We start from the raw sequence: 18545 nt of genomic DNA on the forward strand, positions 1-18545 counted from the left end.
GTCAGCTGTCAAAAGATATAAGATTATCTGATCGCTTGAACCTGAAAATATGCAGATACATTTAAAGGGCATATCAATTATATGACTCAATGTGACTGATTATAAATCACATTAATATTCCTAATCTATATTGAACTTCATTTAAAAAATGTTTAGACTTGTTTAAGGATTTTGTGTTTGCACAAGTTACTGGATGTATAATGTGGCTTTGCATTTTTTTTTCTTGTATGGTACAATCTTAAAATAGTTTAATACAATTGTTTTATAGCCAAGAGAGGGTTTATTTGTTGTTGTTGTTGTTTTTGCTGAGAATGAGAACAGTATGATTTTGATGAGATAATGTAATTCCACAATTAATCAAAATGACTTATCTCTTCCGCTATTCGTGCCAAGCAATCCATCAAAAGCAGTTTAATGAGTTCCATGGGAAGAATAAGAATGAACAGACAAAACTTTTCATTCATAAATCTACCACATTACCCTGAAACTACAGCTGGTGGGATGAGCATGTAACGAACCCCCCCTCGAGAATATACTCGCTTAAGTCCGTAAAATTACTTCCTTTTTTTGGAACACATCTTCCTGTATCACTGGTTGTACTTTTTTTATCAGTCAAAGTATTGATGCTAAGCGTTTAGACAGGTTTTATTTGTATATCTTCAAGGACTCACCTATCTCGTAAACTTACAGTTGACTCGAGACTTTGGGGGGGGGGGATTCTTTTGTCAAAACTTCCGGTATCCACCGGCGCCCCAATTTGTGCGCGTGCTCCCGCGATAAGTGAAAGCAGACCAAGGATAGGCGGAGAGGCGCGTAATCGCGGAATGAACCATTCGTGCCTCATGCGGGGGGGAGGAGTCGCTCGTCATTTAGGCAATCGGACACGCAGAGGTAGGCAAAGTCACGTCGAATTCTGTCTGCATGTGTCCGGTCATAGATAGCGGCATATGAATATTAATATAAGGTTTATATAATCATGGATATGTGAAATATATATGTTTGTATCGTACTAAATTTAGGACATTTAGAACATCGTTGAACACAAGCACGCCTCTAGAAGTCGGAAAACGGTACTATCAAGTAGTCCGATGCAACGGTTGAATATTATTCAATGTTAGAGGATGAGGAAACATGCTAATCCGAGTTCCTTTAGTTTTTTTCGGATTCCGGTTTTCACGTATTTTTAAGACAGTCACATTACAGGAAGCATTATGAATTAAAAAAAAAACATGTGACATCAAGCAGAACGAGCCACATCGCACCAGCGATGATCAATCGTGGTACAGACACAGGTTACCATCACGCCTCCCTGAGGAATTCACTTTAAATGGTCATTATTTTGACTATATTATAGAGATCTATTAATAAAGTCTATAAAGATATGGATGATGTATATTACAATATAATCCGAATGTGATTGACATCTCAAGAGTTTACCAAGTTAATTTTTCATTGTCCTAAGGCAAAAGTATCAACACGTTTAATAGAAAACTTATCACCTCCTGGTGGAAAAATGGAAAACGTAAGTCACACGAAGTTGATCACCCGACTTTTTGCGATTGGTGACAAAAATGTTTTCAAATATTCGCCCTCTATTTGACAACATTGATCAGGAGGATCTAAGACTTGACCTCTGCTGTGCTGCACGCTATAGATAAAGAAAACACACCCAATCAGGGGTGTGAAGACCATGCGAGAATCAACTGATAAGTGTGATACACAAAGCAACTGTCAAAAAACAAGATACTCAGCTACTCATCGCAGCTGTGGACATCTGGGAGCACCTGTCCTGTGCTGTGTTCTGTTATGTAACAAATTTTGACCAAAGCTTTTTTTTTTTTTTATTTGTTTTGCCATCTACCTGTGTATGACCGATTGCAGCACTTTCTATTTTCACCACTGTTTCAAGCATTTTTTGTTTTGCATATCTCCTCCCAAAAGTGCGTGCGTATCTCTGCCAGAGCAAGTGATGACGACTGACCAGCAGCCTCCACAGGAAAGAGCCTCGCTGCTGAATAAGATCTGCCGAGGGAACTTATCCAGCCAAAAAGAAGAAACCAAAGATGACTTACTTGCCAGGGGCCAGTGGGATAGCAAGGCCGAGTTCCTCCTGGCGGTGGCAGGGCAGATCATCGGCCTTGGCAACGTCTGGAGGTTCCCCTATCTGTGCTACAAGAATGGCGGAGGTAGAGTATTGGCTGATCAGTGGAGATGTTGGTTGGATGGTGGTTAAAGCTGAGCATTAAACCAATAAAGACAAGATACAGAGATATAGAAATGCAGCATTAACTTTTAATGGTCAGACTGAGATATTTTTTTACTTTAAGATTAACTGCAGTTCGGTTTTAAGAGGATTGAAATCAGTATGTTTTTTGTGTTGAGAATGTGTGTTTGTGTGTGTGTGTGTGTTGGCAGGTGTGTTCTTCGTACCTTATCTGTTGTTCCTGGTGCTGTGTGGCATCCCCCTGTTCCTCCTGGAGACCTCGCTGGGTCAGTACACCAGCCTGGGAGGTGTCAGTGCCTGGAGGACCATCTGCCCATTGTTTGGAGGTACATTTGATTCATGAAATCACCTGGATTAATTTCTAACTTGGGGCCATTTCTTGCTTTTATATGGTGATACCTGTGGCATTTTCCTATGGTTCTGAAAACGCTGAATATTCTGGGGAAAAAAATGCAGTAAAGTTGGATTTTAGAATTTATCAAAAGACATTATACAGCATCACAAGTACATCAGTTACTGTAAATGGACGTGATGTAAAGGCAAATTAGTTAAAAGAGAATGAAAGCATATGATAGACAGAACTTGATTTTTTTTGAGGAAAGTATTGGTAACAGTGCTAATATTTTGATAGCCTCTTACAACTATTGTTACATTTTGGTTACATTTGCACCATGGTACTTGATGTTGAAATACTGATCTGTTGTCTATGTCTTCTTAAAGGCATACTAGCTGTTCAAATTGTCAGAAAAGAGTATCATCTAGTCTTAAGACATACAAAGAGAAACAAACACAAAGGTTATATTTCTGATGTGAGCTGACAAAGAATCTCACTTTTGAAAATTAAAGCAATGAGTTTAACAGTGGGACTTGGTTTAATAGTGCATTTGTTACCTTCTCTGTAATGCAATGATGCTGTATTATAACCAGCAGGCATACAATGTTATGCTCAATACAAGATAAGCTGTCAAAGAAACTATTGCGTAAAAATTTAAATTGTTTGTAAGATCTATGCAGATTATGCAGTACCTGATCAGGTCCCCTATCCTCAGAAAATATATTACAATCCTCTCCAGTTTACACACATTATCTTGCATTAATACTTTTTGATCCTTTTGGAAAAACACTTGTTAGTGGAGGCAAATAACCGAAAAGACCAAACCCACAAAAACTTCTTTACGCTCTCATGACAGACAGTATGTTGGCTCTAGTTCAATCTTGTCACTTTGTGAATGAATGAATGAATGTGTGTGTGTGTGTGTGTGTGTGTGTGTGTGTGTGTGTGTATGTGTATATGAGTGTGTGTGTGTGTGTGTGTGTGTGTGTGTGTGTGTGTGTTCGCACTCTATGATTCTCTATGATATAACTATGATTGGTTTTGCAGGTCTTGGCTATGCCAGCCAGGTGATGATACTCCATGGCTGTGTGTATTACATCGTCATCCTGGCCTGGGCTGTCTTCTACTTGTCCTACAGCTTCCAGGAGCAATTGCCCTGGTCACACTGTAACAACTCGTGGAATACTGGTGCGTAAACAAGCGTCAGGTTTAACCACAAATTTGCAGCTTCTGTCCTTACTGGGTACTATTTATGTTTAAATATTTTAATTTCCACAAGTTTTTTTGTCCAGTATTTGTATGTTTTTTTTGATCCTGCAGCGGCCTGTTTCCTGTTTGATCATCAGAACCAGACAGCTAATACAAGTGCTGTGCCAGAGAACGCTACCTCCCCCATCATGGAGTTTTGGGAGTGGGTTTAGCATTATAGACTTTTCTCTCTGCATTTAGCAGAGTTGATTATGTAGAGAGTAACAGACTGTGTGTTTGTGTGTGTTTGTGTGTGTGTGTGTGTGTGTGTGTGTGTGTTCTAGGCGGGAGGTACTCCACTTGTCTAGTTCTTTAGATGAGATGGATTCTATTAGTTGGAAGCTGGCTTTGTGTTTGGCTGCCGTCTGGCTCATCTGTTACTTCTGTGTCTGGAAGGGCATCAGATCCACTGGAAAAGTGAGCAAATTTAATACATTGTACATTTTGTCTTCTTTCGTTGCTTTTAAGCTTTCTTTAGCTTCTGGGTCGCCAGATAGAATGAACCCTGATGGTTCATGAGAATATGTTGACAAAGAAATGTCTTTATAAAAATGTAGTTCATGCAATGCATTGTTGTTAAGTGCAAAGTAATATGCAAAACAGAGGATCTTAAAATGTTGCTTTACAGATCTAACATAGATCTGAACTAATGACAAGCCACATTCTGGTGCGCTGTTTATGATCTAGGTGGTGTACCTCACAGCCACCTTCCCCTACGTCATGTTGTTTGTGCTGCTGGTGCGTGGTGCCACCCTGCCCGGAGCGACCCAGGGCATCATTTACTACCTCAAACCAAACGTCACCCGCCTTGCAGACGCACAGGTGAGGAATCTGTATATTTGTATTTTGCACTTTTTCTGTCTTTCTCCATCAATGTATTTCAGGAAAATGTTCACTACTGTAATTCTTCAAGAATGTGTTTTCCTCTCAAAAACCTTCCAAGAATGTTAGATTTCCTAAATCTAGAAGAAGAAAAAAATATGACAGCTGCTTTCACTGAACTACCAAAACAAAATGACAGAAGTTGCAATTAGAATCTTAATTTAATTAATTATAAACCAGACAGTCAATGATTTATATGTTTTTGCATAATACACTCAAAGAGGCATAGCTACAGGCATGAAACTAACAACTACAATGTGTCAGTCTTTCTGTTCGGTTTCCCATCGATAAACAACATACTTTCTAACCAATAATGACCTGGGCTGGGAAAAGTGAAGAAGAGAGGTCCAAATGTTTGATTTCATTTTATAATTGGGTATTTTGTGTCTGGATTATTTGGAAAAGACCGCATGAGACTGGGAGCTAAAAAAAAGTTGGACTCAGAGGAGTTGATATCTTATGTTTCCTGTGTTTTCGAAAACATCAATTAGAGCTCTACAAGTGTGCATGGGAGGGATGATGAGCAGGGGCCAACAAATTTCAAAGGACAGATGGGACAAAGCTTGCTGTTCACAGAGCTAGCTGACTACCAAGAACAAATCAGGTTTTGTTGGAGCAACATTGAAAGATTTGGTTCCCAATTTTCTCTGGTCTCAGAGTGCATAAATTCGAAATAAACCCAAGCATGTAGTTTTAGACAGATGGACGAAAGGGCGCTTGGATGGAGGCTTGTTTGTCTTATCTCTGAGTTTACATAAAAAGAGCTGAAGCGGTTTCCTTTGTTCTGAATCATTGTTTTGGTTAAAACATTTAAAACATACAAAATAAACTTGGTCAAGGCCCAGATATGTATAGAATCTGGCATATACCAGTCCAGATGTGGTCTGTTTGATTGGACCTCAACATAGCCTTGATGCACTTTTGACTATTGTTTATTTTTCTCTGTTCTACCTCATTTAACTGATAACAGATAATGAAATACAATGGAATTACCTTGACATTGAACAAAAAAAATGTCATAAAAGTAGGCCAAGACAGAATTCTCATTTTTCAATTTTTATCAGTGCAGTAATAAGAAAAATACAATACACAATGATGGAAGGTCTGCTACGAGGTAGGCAGTTTGGTTTTTGTTTGTTTTGTCAGTTTTTTTGTTTTGTTTTACCCAATCCAGCATTTAACAGCAATAACATGGTAAGTCAAAGAATGTATCTTTTTACAGGACTTGCTCTCGTTTTTTTAAAGTCATACTTTGCATACAGTGCATGGGTGAAAAACATTTGGATGTCATTTGGACAGTCATGGGTGTGTGTTTGCTTTCATGTTAGCCAAACTGTGTCCCTCCAAGCCCAAAACCGCATGCAACGTCACATATGCTTTAATTCATGAATTACTCAATTGCTGCTCTTTTTTATTTCCATCTTCTCTGCAGGTATGGATGGATGCAGGTACCCAGATATTTTTCTCTTATGGAATCTGTCTGGGGAGCCTCACAGCCCTCGGCAGTTACAACAAATTCAACAATGACTGCTATAAGTGAGATTCTTCACACGTGTACTTACACAACACCATACAGAATTCTGTGTACATCCCTTCTCAGGCCAAACACTGTATTCACTGGAATAGAAGATTTGGGTCTGCTGGTCAGATGGCTTCCAGAAGGAATGGCTGGAATGGACAGAGAAAACACACACTGACACAGCCACACCTTAAAGAAAAGCCCTCACTGCCATGTTTCCCACACTCATGATTCGTAGACACAGAAGGGTCCAGGCATTTAACTCTCAAGTTGTTTTTCCAGAAACAGGCCAGAGTCCCACAGTGTCAGGGTGAGGACTCAAATAGACCTTTCTACATTGTCCAATTGCCCTCAATCCTAGTCTGGTTTTACCAGTATTTTCCCCCCAACAGTAGTACCACCATAAATAATTTCAATGGAGTGGTACACTGAAAGAGACAAGAAAAATACCCTGGAAATAAATCATAACATTAGTTGTGATTAGAAGGCAGTCTCCAAGAATGAAAACTAACCAATCATGTATCTTTGACCAGGGACTCCTTCCTGCTCTGCCTCCTGAACAGCGGCACCAGTTTCCTGGCAGGATTTGCCATTTTCTCCGTGCTGGGCTTCATGGCTGAGGAGCAGGGTGTGGACATTTCTACTGTGGCCCAATTAGGTAAAGCACTATTTTAAGAATGATATCTATTTAACTGCAAAAGTGACTTGGGCACCAACAGACAATTTTTTCCCTTTTTAAAGATTTTGGTAAATATAGATTGCCTCTTTTAGGATGATTGTATTTTGGTCTTGTCATTTAAATTTTTGAAAAATATTTGTGTACCTACATGACTATAGAAATAGTATTTCAAATAGTTTGTGGCCATTTTTTAAATTTGATATTGGAAAATTTAAATTACCGTATTTTCCACTATTTAATATCGAGCAACCCTGAATATAAGACGCACGGGCTAAAAATGAACAAATAACTACAACAGTGCACTATTTTTTCCCTCCCTAGTTACAAGGAAGGGTTGCTAGGGTCTTTTTGGAATTGAATCAAAGTTTGACAGCACAAGTTAATGAGTTTGATTAATACAGCTTTTTGTAATAAAAAATAATCACGTTTGTTGTCTCGCATTTGTCCAAACCAACCTTACAGCACACATAGAACCATAAGTCCATACAGAAAAACAGGTTAGTAAAAATAAAGAATAAAAACCTCAGCAAATTATTTAAAAATGCCTAAAAAAAACTCCATGACTTCCAAGAAAGCATTTCAATAAAAATAGGTATTTGGGATTTAATAGCTGCTACTTTTGTAGCACACTGGAGATCCTTTGGCTAATTTTTCTACCATGGAGGAATCAAAACAGCAAACTCTCTGTCCACTTTAGTCTTATTGAAATGGAGCAGTCAGGGAGTTCCTGCCTGAGTAGGTTAGGCTGTGCATTGGTCAGTACAAGTCAGATAAAAATTCTTGGGCCAGATCAGAGGGGCTTAAAGTAACAAACAAAAACTGAAATATAAGCCTAAGACAAATAGGTAACCAATATAGGGGCATTAGAATTGTGATTATATGACCAATTTTCTGCAGGGCTGAAAAGCTTATGGAACAGTTTATTTTTGTATTGAAGATTTTGTTTTTTTGTTTTAATTGCAAAAAAATATGGAATAACTGAAAGGAGAATCAAGTAAGGCGAATAAATAAAAAAGATATATACCGTATTTTCCACACTGTAAGGCGCACCTTAAAGGCTTGCATGACTGTAGCATCTCCAATGAATATTGACCTGTTTTGCACCAACAAAAACTAGAATTAAAGTTTATTGTTATATCTCCTAATATTTCACCTTCTTAATCATGTATAAAAATTAGAATTATAGCCCATTTTTAACAAGATCTAAAAAACATGACAAAAATGCAAAGTCAAAAATAAATCTCAGCTGTTTGTGTATATTGTACATTTTCTGTTTGAAATTTATGTATTTCCTTACCATGTCATAAAATTATTTGTATCCTGCTCTCTCAGGGCCCGGGCTTGCCTTCATCGCTTACCCCCGAGCTGTTGCCATGATGCCTCTTCCCCAACTCTGGGCTGTCTGCTTCTTCCTTATGATCATCATGCTGGGCTTGGACACACAGGTAGATCACACCCAGACTGTGTCTGTCAACAGTGACTTTATCGGGTTACCTTTAGATGGCATTGATGTATTAAGCGCAACATCATGTACAACAGACATGCCGACCCAGTTTTCTTTTTGTCTCTCAGTTTGTGAGTCTAGAGGCCCTGATGACGTCGATGAGTGACCTGTACCCTCATCTGATCCGACGAGGAAAGCGCCGCGAGCTGCTACTGCTGTTTGTCTGTATCATCTGTTTCCTGATTGGACTAGTTATGATCACACCGGTAAGAGACTCCGAGGATACATTGAACTGATCTGCTTTTTATGCTATTGAGTGATGGAATTTTTTTCATTTTCTCTGTTTGTGCGTTTGCTTCTACTCTAATGCAGAGCGGCCTGTACGTGTTCCAGATATATGATCATTTCTCCTGCAGTGGAGCCAGCTTGATGCTTCTCTCCATCTTCCAGTCTCTAGCTATAGGATGGGTCTACGGTATGAATCACCACTTCTCAGTTCTCTAACATATCTTTCTTCATTTTAGTGTTCACATTCTTGCTGGGAAAAATGGAAAACCAAGAAGCCATTGTTGATTTTAGATGCCAGTAAATAATCTTTGCAAAAAAGAAAAAAAAATCAATGTTCTGAAAAAATATTTCTTGAAAAGTATGGAAACCCTGCATGTTTCTTATACTCCAAGAATTTAGCAGTAAAAAACTTCCTACCATGTTTATTTAATTAAAATGTAATTTTAATGTCCATTATCAGACAATGGGTTTCCAGGAAACTGTTGTTGGGAAGAAAAAATATATGTATGACAAGAACTAACAGTTCTAAAAAGTAGTAAGATTAGAAAATCCATTTTTATCTAAATAAACACACAAAGCCCTTCACTTCCTCCTCCTACGTCCCCCTAGGAGTCAGTAGACAGTATATTAACATGTCTGAAGCTACTCACTGTTGTAAGGAGACTGGCTCATGGCCAGCTCCTTGTCTGTCTCCTTTGGGCCCTAAATCAGCCTCAGACCCCGTCGCCTCGAAGTCTCAGTCTGGCTGCCCCAGGGAGCCACTATCCGTGCTATGGACCAGGGGCTCTCCAGTTTTTCTAAAACACTCCCTTCATACAACACAGCATTCTGACAATTAAACCCTCAATTAATATCCAGGAAAAAGTCAAACAGAGACTAAAGTCTCATTACATGTACTTATGAGTGCATTGAGTGGCTGGGAGTGCAGTGGTGTATCCAAAAAAAGGAAGCCTGTTTTATAGCTCTCCCAGCAGTAGGTGAGTGTAGCAGTGGAACTAACAAAGCAGGTCTCTAAGGGGCTGGGTGAACCAGCATTCAGGAATTCACAGCAACTTTTCTTCACTTTTTATGACGGGGATATTTTTTACAAGCGAGATTTTTGTAAGGAATCTTACATTATGTTCACTGGGCTGTCACTGTTTCTATTGTATTATTACTCTGTGTGAATATAAATATTGTGTTGCATCCAAGTTTTATTTCTGCGTTCCTTATGTGTTTAGGTTGACATCTTTACTTCTGGTTCTTTCTGACTGCCTCTTCCAGAGCTGTACATCTTTTGTTTCCCAATTTATTCAGTTCTGATCCAAGCTTGCATCAAATCAAGTTTTACAGTAGCATATTTAATTCATCAGTGGACAGGAAATAGAGGTGCAGCACATCAACATCCTGCTCTGTGCAAAGTCAACCTCAGCTCAGAAAAAAAAAAAATCAAGAAAATGTAATGTCCTTGTAGTTCAGTTCAGAATATGTGCTTACATGCTCCCCCATGAATGAACTTCAGTTTTTAAAAAGGGGAAATAACACTTCCTCAAGCTTTTTTTAAACATGTGAATTTAAGGCTATTATTATCTATACGTGTGTGTGTGTGTGTGTGTGTGTGTGTGTGTGTGTGTGTGTGTTTGTGCGCCTGTGTGTGTTTGCGCGCCTGTGTGTGTGTGTGTGTTACACATATAATGATCCTACCACTATCCTAAAAAGATATTTACATACTCATGCCAGTTATAGTACTCTTAACCTACTAGTACTTCCATCATTGTTCCTCTACTGTGGGGAAACCTCTGGAAGTTACAAAACACCTAAGTAGCAGAGAGGCTAACCCCAATGTTAAACCAAACCACAACTGCTCACAGCGATGCCCTTTTGCCAACAGGAGCTGAGCGCTTCAGTTCCAACATCAAGGATATGACCGGCTACATTCCCCTTCCTATCTTCAAGCTGTGCTGGAAATACCTGACCCCCATCGTGTGCACTGTGAGTGAACTTTCCCTGGACAAAGATTTGACAGTGTTTTGTGTATCCACACAATTTGAAATTACCTGCCGTTGATCAGACTATCCATCCTGACGTCCTCTGTGCACAGAGAAATCTATCGCTACTAACTTCCAAGTTTCACAAAATACTGCATGGCGATAGAAAATAATAGAACTTGATTATGAAGTGTACTTGTCTTGGTCATTATTTGCAATAAATGAAAACTGTTCTTGCTCAGTATTTGAAATTGTGGGCCTACACAGATATTTGCAGTAACAAAAACATTGTCCAATTGCCCAAGTACAAGTATAATGTTGTTTTAAAAGTATTAAAGGTTCCTTTCTTCAAAATGATTTAATATTGCTACTTGAATTTATGGTACGATTTCTCAAATGCACAGCAATTTCAATTTTGAGTGCATTTAAATGTTTTCCTAGTCAAGTTGATAGGGATTTTTGATCCCAATTCTGTAATAACTTCCCTATCAGAGAATGACTAATCTGAAAATAAAATAATTGGAGCAAATACAGGAAGGATTGTAGACTAACATGATAAAACATTTGTTCAACTTTGGATTGCCATCACAACCGACATTTTACTCAAATATCTGTATCTCAGAAAACTTGATGTTCACTTAGTAGATATGCACCTATGTCAATATGGTGTAAGTGTTTATTTCTACTTGTGTTTTATCACTGTAAGTGTGAAGGATTATATTATGAAATCCCAATTTATTTGAGATGCTAATTCAAGAGTATTTACAAATGCATACTGACCGCTTTCATGCTCCTCCTGTCCTTTCAAGGCAACCTTTGTCTTCTCCCTGGTATGTTGGTCCCCTTTGAAACTTGGGAAAGGTCTGGTCGCTCCCAGCTGGGCCACCATGCTGGGATGGCTCCTCACCTTCTCCTCTGTGTCTCTGCTCCCTTTGTGGGCCATCTACGCTCTTGCCACCACCCCAGGGACTCTACAGCAGGTAAATCATCACCAACAGTGGTCTCTGTTCCTGCCATATATTATAGATAACACGTTTTAGTTTTTTTAAGCTTGCTTTCCAAACAAACACGGAATTTCAAAACGTGCCTGTAAGTTAAAGGAAGCAGACACTTTGGAGTGTGTCAGTGAATTTGAGACTCATTATATCATTTCAGCATGACACAGTCAAGCTATATTTATCTGTTAACTCCACAGCGTTTCCAGATTTTGTGTAGCCCAGCCAAAGACACCTCGATGACCCTGAGACTCACAGCATGCCCTTACAGGCCTGCAATTCCACTCACTGAGAAAACTAAGGAACCCATCACTGATGTCATCCAGAATCATATGACTTGATAACAATGTAGCGCGGGTTCAGTAGCGTTTGAAAAAGGGGAGGATCAAGGTTAAGGTATTGTCATAATTGTTGCAATTGCTACGTAGAGTTTATAACCAGCCCAGCCCCTCCCCATCCTTCACCCCACTCCCCTGCTAATCAGGTCTCACATTAGTGATATTCTGTACCAGAGTACACTCGTATTACTATATGCCCAATATACCCAGTAAGTGTAAATATAAACTTTGTTAAAGATTCAGGAAAAAGAGACTTGCATCAAGTACAAGACATCAGTAGCTCTTCCGTGCATTCAAATAACCTCAAATTTAGTAGAATGGCATTTTTTCAATATCCATTTTTTTCTTTACAATGTTATCTGGCCAAAGTTGTGTGGTCGGCATTTTATTTTCTGCATAATCCCCCGATCCTTTTATGCCCATGCTTGAACAAGAGCGTCAGATAGTGATAATGAGCCACCCTAGATAGCTGTTTCCACATCCCTGTTTCTGGGCATGTGCTGTCCCCAGCTGATGCAAATCGTACAAAGTGCTGAGTAGAAGTACTTGAAGAAAGTTTTTCTTTTGAGGGTTTGGCATGATTTGTAGATCTGCATCCTTGTGACGTATATCTTTCACATCGATCAAACTATCTGCACCATGTGTCTGGTGCGCTGGAGTGCGGAATTCGAAGGTCAAACCAAAGTTAGAAGTTGTCATCATAGGGTCTCTATCCCATAATCCATTTCACGGAGCTCCAAGTTATAATGGGGCTGTAAAATAGTTTTAGCTTAAGTTTAAGATGCAAACTGCACCCTTTACATTTTCTTCTTTCAAATTATGCTGAGGAAAAAGATCAATTGAACAAAAAGAAAGAGAGCAATCATTTCATAACAAAGGTTTATACAAATGTTTACAATTAACCTGCTTTGCTTTGTTGTCTACAAGTTCATTTGTTTACATCAGAAATCACATTTGTCTTGTGAAAACAGATATCTTGAAGTTGTTTGACACTGTTTTTTGCAATTTCTTGAAAGACGTGCTAGTATTGCCCACTATGACAGATTATTGTTTTAGCGTCCATTTGAAAGGAACACCTTGGATTGATACACAGCCAATTGAAAAACTACCTCATCTTGTTAGCAACACATACTCCTACATTGCAACTACTTTATCAACTTGAAATTTCAGTCTCCCATTGATTTACCCAAATCAGCTGTTCGCACATATAAAAACTGCAGCCTTTTTCAGTCCTAGAAAAAAATCGAATAATTTGCCCTTTTAAGATCTTAACTAAGGATTACAGTTGTCATTTGTCACAGTTGTCATTACTTAGAGCCAATTTTACACTCCTGAAAGAGCATGCAGGAGGAGATCTGAAAAAAATTTGCATGTTACACAAATGTTTGTTTGTGTTTTGTCACATTTTTTACTAAATGGGTTTTAAACCCTACCTTTTTATAAACATCACTTTCCCAGTTACAGCAGAGCTTCACATTCCCCCTGCTGAACAATTGGTACTGATGCGTTTTTTATATTAGCCAAACACCGCTTCTTGCTGCCAGTTTCATCAAGCTCTTCACTTTATGTCATGGTTGATACTTATTGAACTTTGACAATCAAAAATCTATTTCAATGCCTTGAGACAAAAAAGAAACTTAACTGTTCAGTAACTTTTCACCCATTGTGTCCTTAGAAGTCTAAGTTACTTTCAGTCGCTGTATCCTCAAGTCAAACATGCATTCCCTCTGTACCAAAACAATCAATTTGGAAACAGGGAAACTAGCCGTCAGTATGCCTGAGTATGATATATATATTTTAGACATCTCTTATCCAAAAATGTTTTCATAACACATATTTAGTTGTTTTTCTATCTATGCACCAAATAAGACAAGTTATGTTTGGCTACTCATAAAGAAAAACATCTCATAAATATATTCCGCCTATACAGGACTATCTCAGAAAATTATAATATTGTGATAGAGTTCTTTATCTTCTGTAATGCAATTAATAAAACAAAAAATACTTTTTCATGATATTCTAATATTTTGAGATATTAGGATTTTTGAGTTTTCTCAAGATGTAAGCCATAATCAGCAATATTAAGACAATAAAAGGCTTGCAATATTTCAGTTGATTTGTAATGAATAAGAATGTATGACATTTTTGTTTTTGTAATTGCATTACAGAAGATAAAGAACTTTATCACAATATTCCGATTTTCTGAGACAGTCCTGTACAGTTAAATACTTAATGGGTACCTTTAACTGTAACATATAAATGTTGGCATATCATGGGACTACATCTCATAAATGCATTGCAATATATTCAGACGATTAGTTTGAATCATTCAGTTTGAGAACTATCTTTTTAGTGTGTCACTGCCTTAACGTACTGTAAATTATTTTAAGTTAGAGTGTAGCTGTGGTTGTGGGATTATTTATATACATCAAACTATATGTAAAGACAGATAAGAATTGGTTGCTGTCACTCAGGTGATTTACAGTTTTGACTGAAATCCTGTTAAATATGTTGGGAGGTACCCTTTGCTCTGAATGTGCTCTTTTGTTCATTGTACAATCTTCATATCAAAATGGGTCTATGTTGTAGGTCCTTTTTGGAAGAATATACAATACATTCTTAAAGCCATTTGTGTTGACTTATTTCTTACATGAATCCCTAAAGTTGGATAAGACTGCAGGTTCCTGATAACAAGTTACCATGGAAACAGGTACTGGAAAAACATGGGTCTCCACAGAAAAGGATACAAGTATGAGAGAAACACTTGGTCATGTGTTCAACCTTGTCCTGCACAGGTGCTTTGATCAGTTTGCCTTGTTGGATGCATTCTTGCTCTGATGGGAAAGACTGATTTTAACATCCACGGGGCAGGAAAACAAACGCCGGAGGAAGTGATGGAGTATGTGCGCAGAAGTACAAGCAGAGATGCAGCCCTGGGAGAATACAGACACCACCACTTAGACTGAGCCTGGCGGTTATGTAAACAGCTTGGCTTGTCAATTAACTGTATTGGATTCCTGCCCCTCCCAGCCACCCTAGGAAGTGGGTTGGTTCCCAACACGTGGCTCGGCACGCGGGGGAACCAACACAAGTTGTTTTGGTGATGTGCAATGCTGAATGCAGCCTGCTCTGCACGTGGGAGCTGAGCTAATGTGTAATTGTGTGTGTGTATGGATAACGGGGGTGGTTCATGTCCATATGGTTGCTTTGGCATACATCTCCGTCTCAGATGATAGGGATTAAAAAGGATCCAATTGGGCTGAGTGTGATAGATTCAAAGAGGAGAGGGGAATAGGGAGGGAAAGGGGAGCAGTTGGGATGCTACGTATGCATGTTGTTTTACCGTGCACTGAAAAATGGAAAGGTGCCTGATTTTTTTCCCTCAGGCTCAATGCCACTTGTTTCCAGCTGCTCCATTTCTGTTTCCAAGGTAAATCCTTCATTTTAAGGTTGAGTGTTTACATATCTCTTGTCTAAAACACTCCAGAGTCCGCTTGACAATGACACCTTCCTAATCAAATATCCTGTCTCTTATGCACAGCACTTGTTTGCTCTTTCTTTAGAAGTGTCTTTTGCTGCAAGCTATACACTTTACAGTGTGGTGTAAAGGAGAAGCAGAAGACAGCTGGGGGTTTGAAGATGAGACTGGAGGACAGAGAAACCAAAGATGGGTAGGGGGTTGGGGGGGGCAGCCAGCAGGGGGTATGTTACATAACTGTTCTTTGATTTTGATACTTGACCCACTCAGCACTGCATACCATCTCAAAAGTTTGTTTGGTGTGTGTTCTATTGTACTGTATCATCATGTTCACTACTGAGAAATCTGTGTCCAGAAATGATCATAGGCATGAGTCCCCCCTTATCTAGGGGTTCAATGTTACAATCTTCTTTGAGTCCGAAGAGCAGCAGCAGTTTATCCTAAAAATATGTTCTTCGTGCCTGATTTATCAATCTAGATCAGTGGTTTCAGAGAACGAGGCTGCCAATAGTTTCAGAAGTCTCAGGGACTGTAAGTAGATTTGAGACAACTATTCGAATGACCGGTGAGTTAACTTTCTAAACACCAGCTATTATGGTATCTACTTTGTTGATATAAGACATGTTTTAAGGATTAAAAAGTCAAAACTGCCATTATTCAAACAGGGCACCAATCTAAACAGCCTGCAATGAGCTGATGTGGATGTTCATTTTTTTTCATTTTTTCCGCTGAGTCTGAAATGGAAGAAATGCAACTGAAGCTACAATCTGGCACATGGCAAATTTGGAATTGCAGAAAGGTGCAAGGTGAAACCTGTGTTGAAATACCATCTTCAGATTAAATATTGATGTGACTTCCCGCATACACTGGTTATCACTCTAGAATTGAGGAAAATAAATGGATTTTGTTAAGATCTCTACAATGACCATAAAAACTTCCATGTATTGCAAAAAAATGTTTTATTAGGACATTTAACATCAAAATACACAGCAATTGGTAAATCCCTAAGGAAAATAGTTCTGGTATTGTTTTTTTCAACATCATGCAGTCCTTAATGATTTATACAAGCTGCAGTATTAGACTGCTTTGTCATGTTTGTTATTGGGATTGTTTTGGGGATCGGACAGCATCTATCATGATTAAATCAAGTCCTCCTGAGATTCTGAATTCATTGTGTGGTTGTTTTTCTAAACCGACTTCAATCTGCAGGGAATCCTTAGGTCCAGAAGTTTCAAATTTTGAAAACCCCAAAACACTTTGGCAGAATGCTGGCGGTAGAAATTTCTGCTTTTTCTCCAATTGCGTAGAATTGGATGACATTCATGTGGTGGTACTTCATGTGCCAAAACTTTAACGTTTAAAAAAAGCCAACAGCAAGGCCGCTTTTAAAAATCATCCCCCGTTTACTAAAGTCACATAACTGGTTGCACGTGGTTCCATTCAGTCGGACAATTTGTTCCGTCAGGAAGAAATAGTTCCTCATGAAAGTACCTGAAGGAAGGTCTGTGGATCTTTGGCGACCAGACCAGGATGACTCAAGACACACAATATGAAGTCCCTCAGTGTATTTTTGGCCCTTTAAGCACCACAGGGGAAAATACTATCCAGTTCCACTGTATTAAAAGAAGGCAAATGTTTACTGAGGCCATCATCTGACGCCACAATAATCTTAGTGAACAATAAGCAGCACAGGCAAGAGGAAATGCGTTACAGAGATAGGGGATCTGCACTATTAATTGCATTCTGGGGCTGTATTTTGAGGTGTCGTAACTCTGACCAGTAGCTATTCTGCCACATTTTATTAAGACCATAAGTCACATTAAAAATGAATTACTTTCTGGTAAGTCAGCCTGTTGAAGGCGGACCAGAGACATTTGTCAAAGGACAAATAAAAATTAACATGAATGAATGATGAAAGTAAAAATCATGTACATTTTCGTAGCCTGGCGGCACCACAGTGTCTTCGCCATCAAAAGGCAAAAGTTGCACAGAGCAGAAAACATGGGTGCTGCCCAAACTCACAGATATCCTATATATTATAGCTCAAACTAGAGCTCTGTATCATAGCCTCTTGATTTGTAGCATTTGATTTAATATTTGGAAAAACTACAGAAAAACTAGCTAAGTCAAGCAAAAGAATAGCAATTTAGGTTCTTGGGGGGTATTAATATGCTAGTACAGAATAGTGGCACGCTATTGGAGAAGTTGATTGTCCTTTTGAATACTGACTCTTAACAGCCCCTAATACTCCTAATGGTCCTACAGTGGTCTTCATAGTACTAAAAGGGACCATTGCATGAGATCTTTGCATCTTTGGCCTGGGATGTTCAACATATGGAACTATACGAGGCCAGGTTTAGACAGTTGCACTGAGGCATATGGTGGCAGCACCCTTAAGCAAACATCCCACACACTTTTAAGGCCCATTCCCTGACCGTGTCCCTGCTGTATTCCCCGCATGGCTCAGGTAGGGTTCAGATGCACTCACCCCTGTAGGATGGCTGACACACGCTCTCACTGCTTTGCGCAACATGTCTGAAACGGAATACCTGTTTGGTGCTCTCAAGTTCTGCAAGGTGTGTGCGCATCCACTAAGAGAACCCCCAGTATCCTTAAGCCCCTGGATGATGTGTAAAGGTAATGGCTGGCGGGTGACTCAGCAAGAGAGCTGTGCATCGAAACTTAAGCAAAACGGCACTCTTGAGTTGGTGGCGTCCTGAGAATGTGTGACTGCAGTGTGGCGTGCGTGGCTTAATCCCCCAGCGCACAATATCCCATCGCTGGCACAAGCTCGCACAGGCACATTTCCCAAAGGATACAATGAATAATCACCTCCCTGGGCAGCACCAGGCAGTCACATCTGCAGTGTCATTCCGTTTCGAGGCTGCCTGTGTCGCAGCAGCTACATGCTCACAGATTTCCCTCTGTCTACTGTAAACTCCCACAGTGCTTATTCGGGAATGGCCATAAATTATCTATTTCCCTCCAGTTTGCTGACACTCCAGTCAAAACGCTGCCGGACCGCCTTCAATTATTAAAAAGGAGGCAAAGCGGCAATGTGTAAAAATAACAGGCCCATTACCACGGAGACTTCATTTGAGGAATTTTTTTTGCTGGTATTTTTAAACACTAGGTGCAGATGATGCTGT

General features: G+C 39.3%; 1 protein-coding gene across 1 annotated transcript; it reads left to right on the plus strand.

The window, feature by feature from the left end:
• The first annotated feature begins 1761 nt into the window (after positions 1–1761).
• Positions 1762–15571, plus strand: LOC147233368 (sodium- and chloride-dependent GABA transporter 2-like). Its single transcript, XM_086148103.1, has 16 exons — positions 1762–1808; positions 1942–2186; positions 2416–2550; positions 3606–3746; positions 3879–3969; positions 4091–4223; positions 4494–4628; positions 6121–6224; positions 6741–6865; positions 8219–8331; positions 8459–8596; positions 8703–8805; positions 10489–10589; positions 11395–11565; positions 11781–14628; positions 14714–15571. Exons 2-15 carry the CDS (start codon positions 1970–1972, stop codon positions 11919–11921), a joined length of 1848 nt encoding a protein of 615 aa, XP_086004229.1. The 5' UTR covers positions 1762–1808; positions 1942–1969; the 3' UTR covers positions 11922–14628; positions 14714–15571.
• The last annotated feature ends 2974 nt before the right edge of the window (positions 15572–18545 follow it).

Source organism: Fistularia commersonii, chromosome 6, assembly GCF_037954325.1.
Source record: "Fistularia commersonii isolate RoL2024-O1a breed Wild chromosome 6, RoL_Fcom_v1.0, whole genome shotgun sequence".
Taxonomy (NCBI): domain Eukaryota; kingdom Metazoa; phylum Chordata; class Actinopteri; order Syngnathiformes; family Fistulariidae; genus Fistularia; species Fistularia commersonii.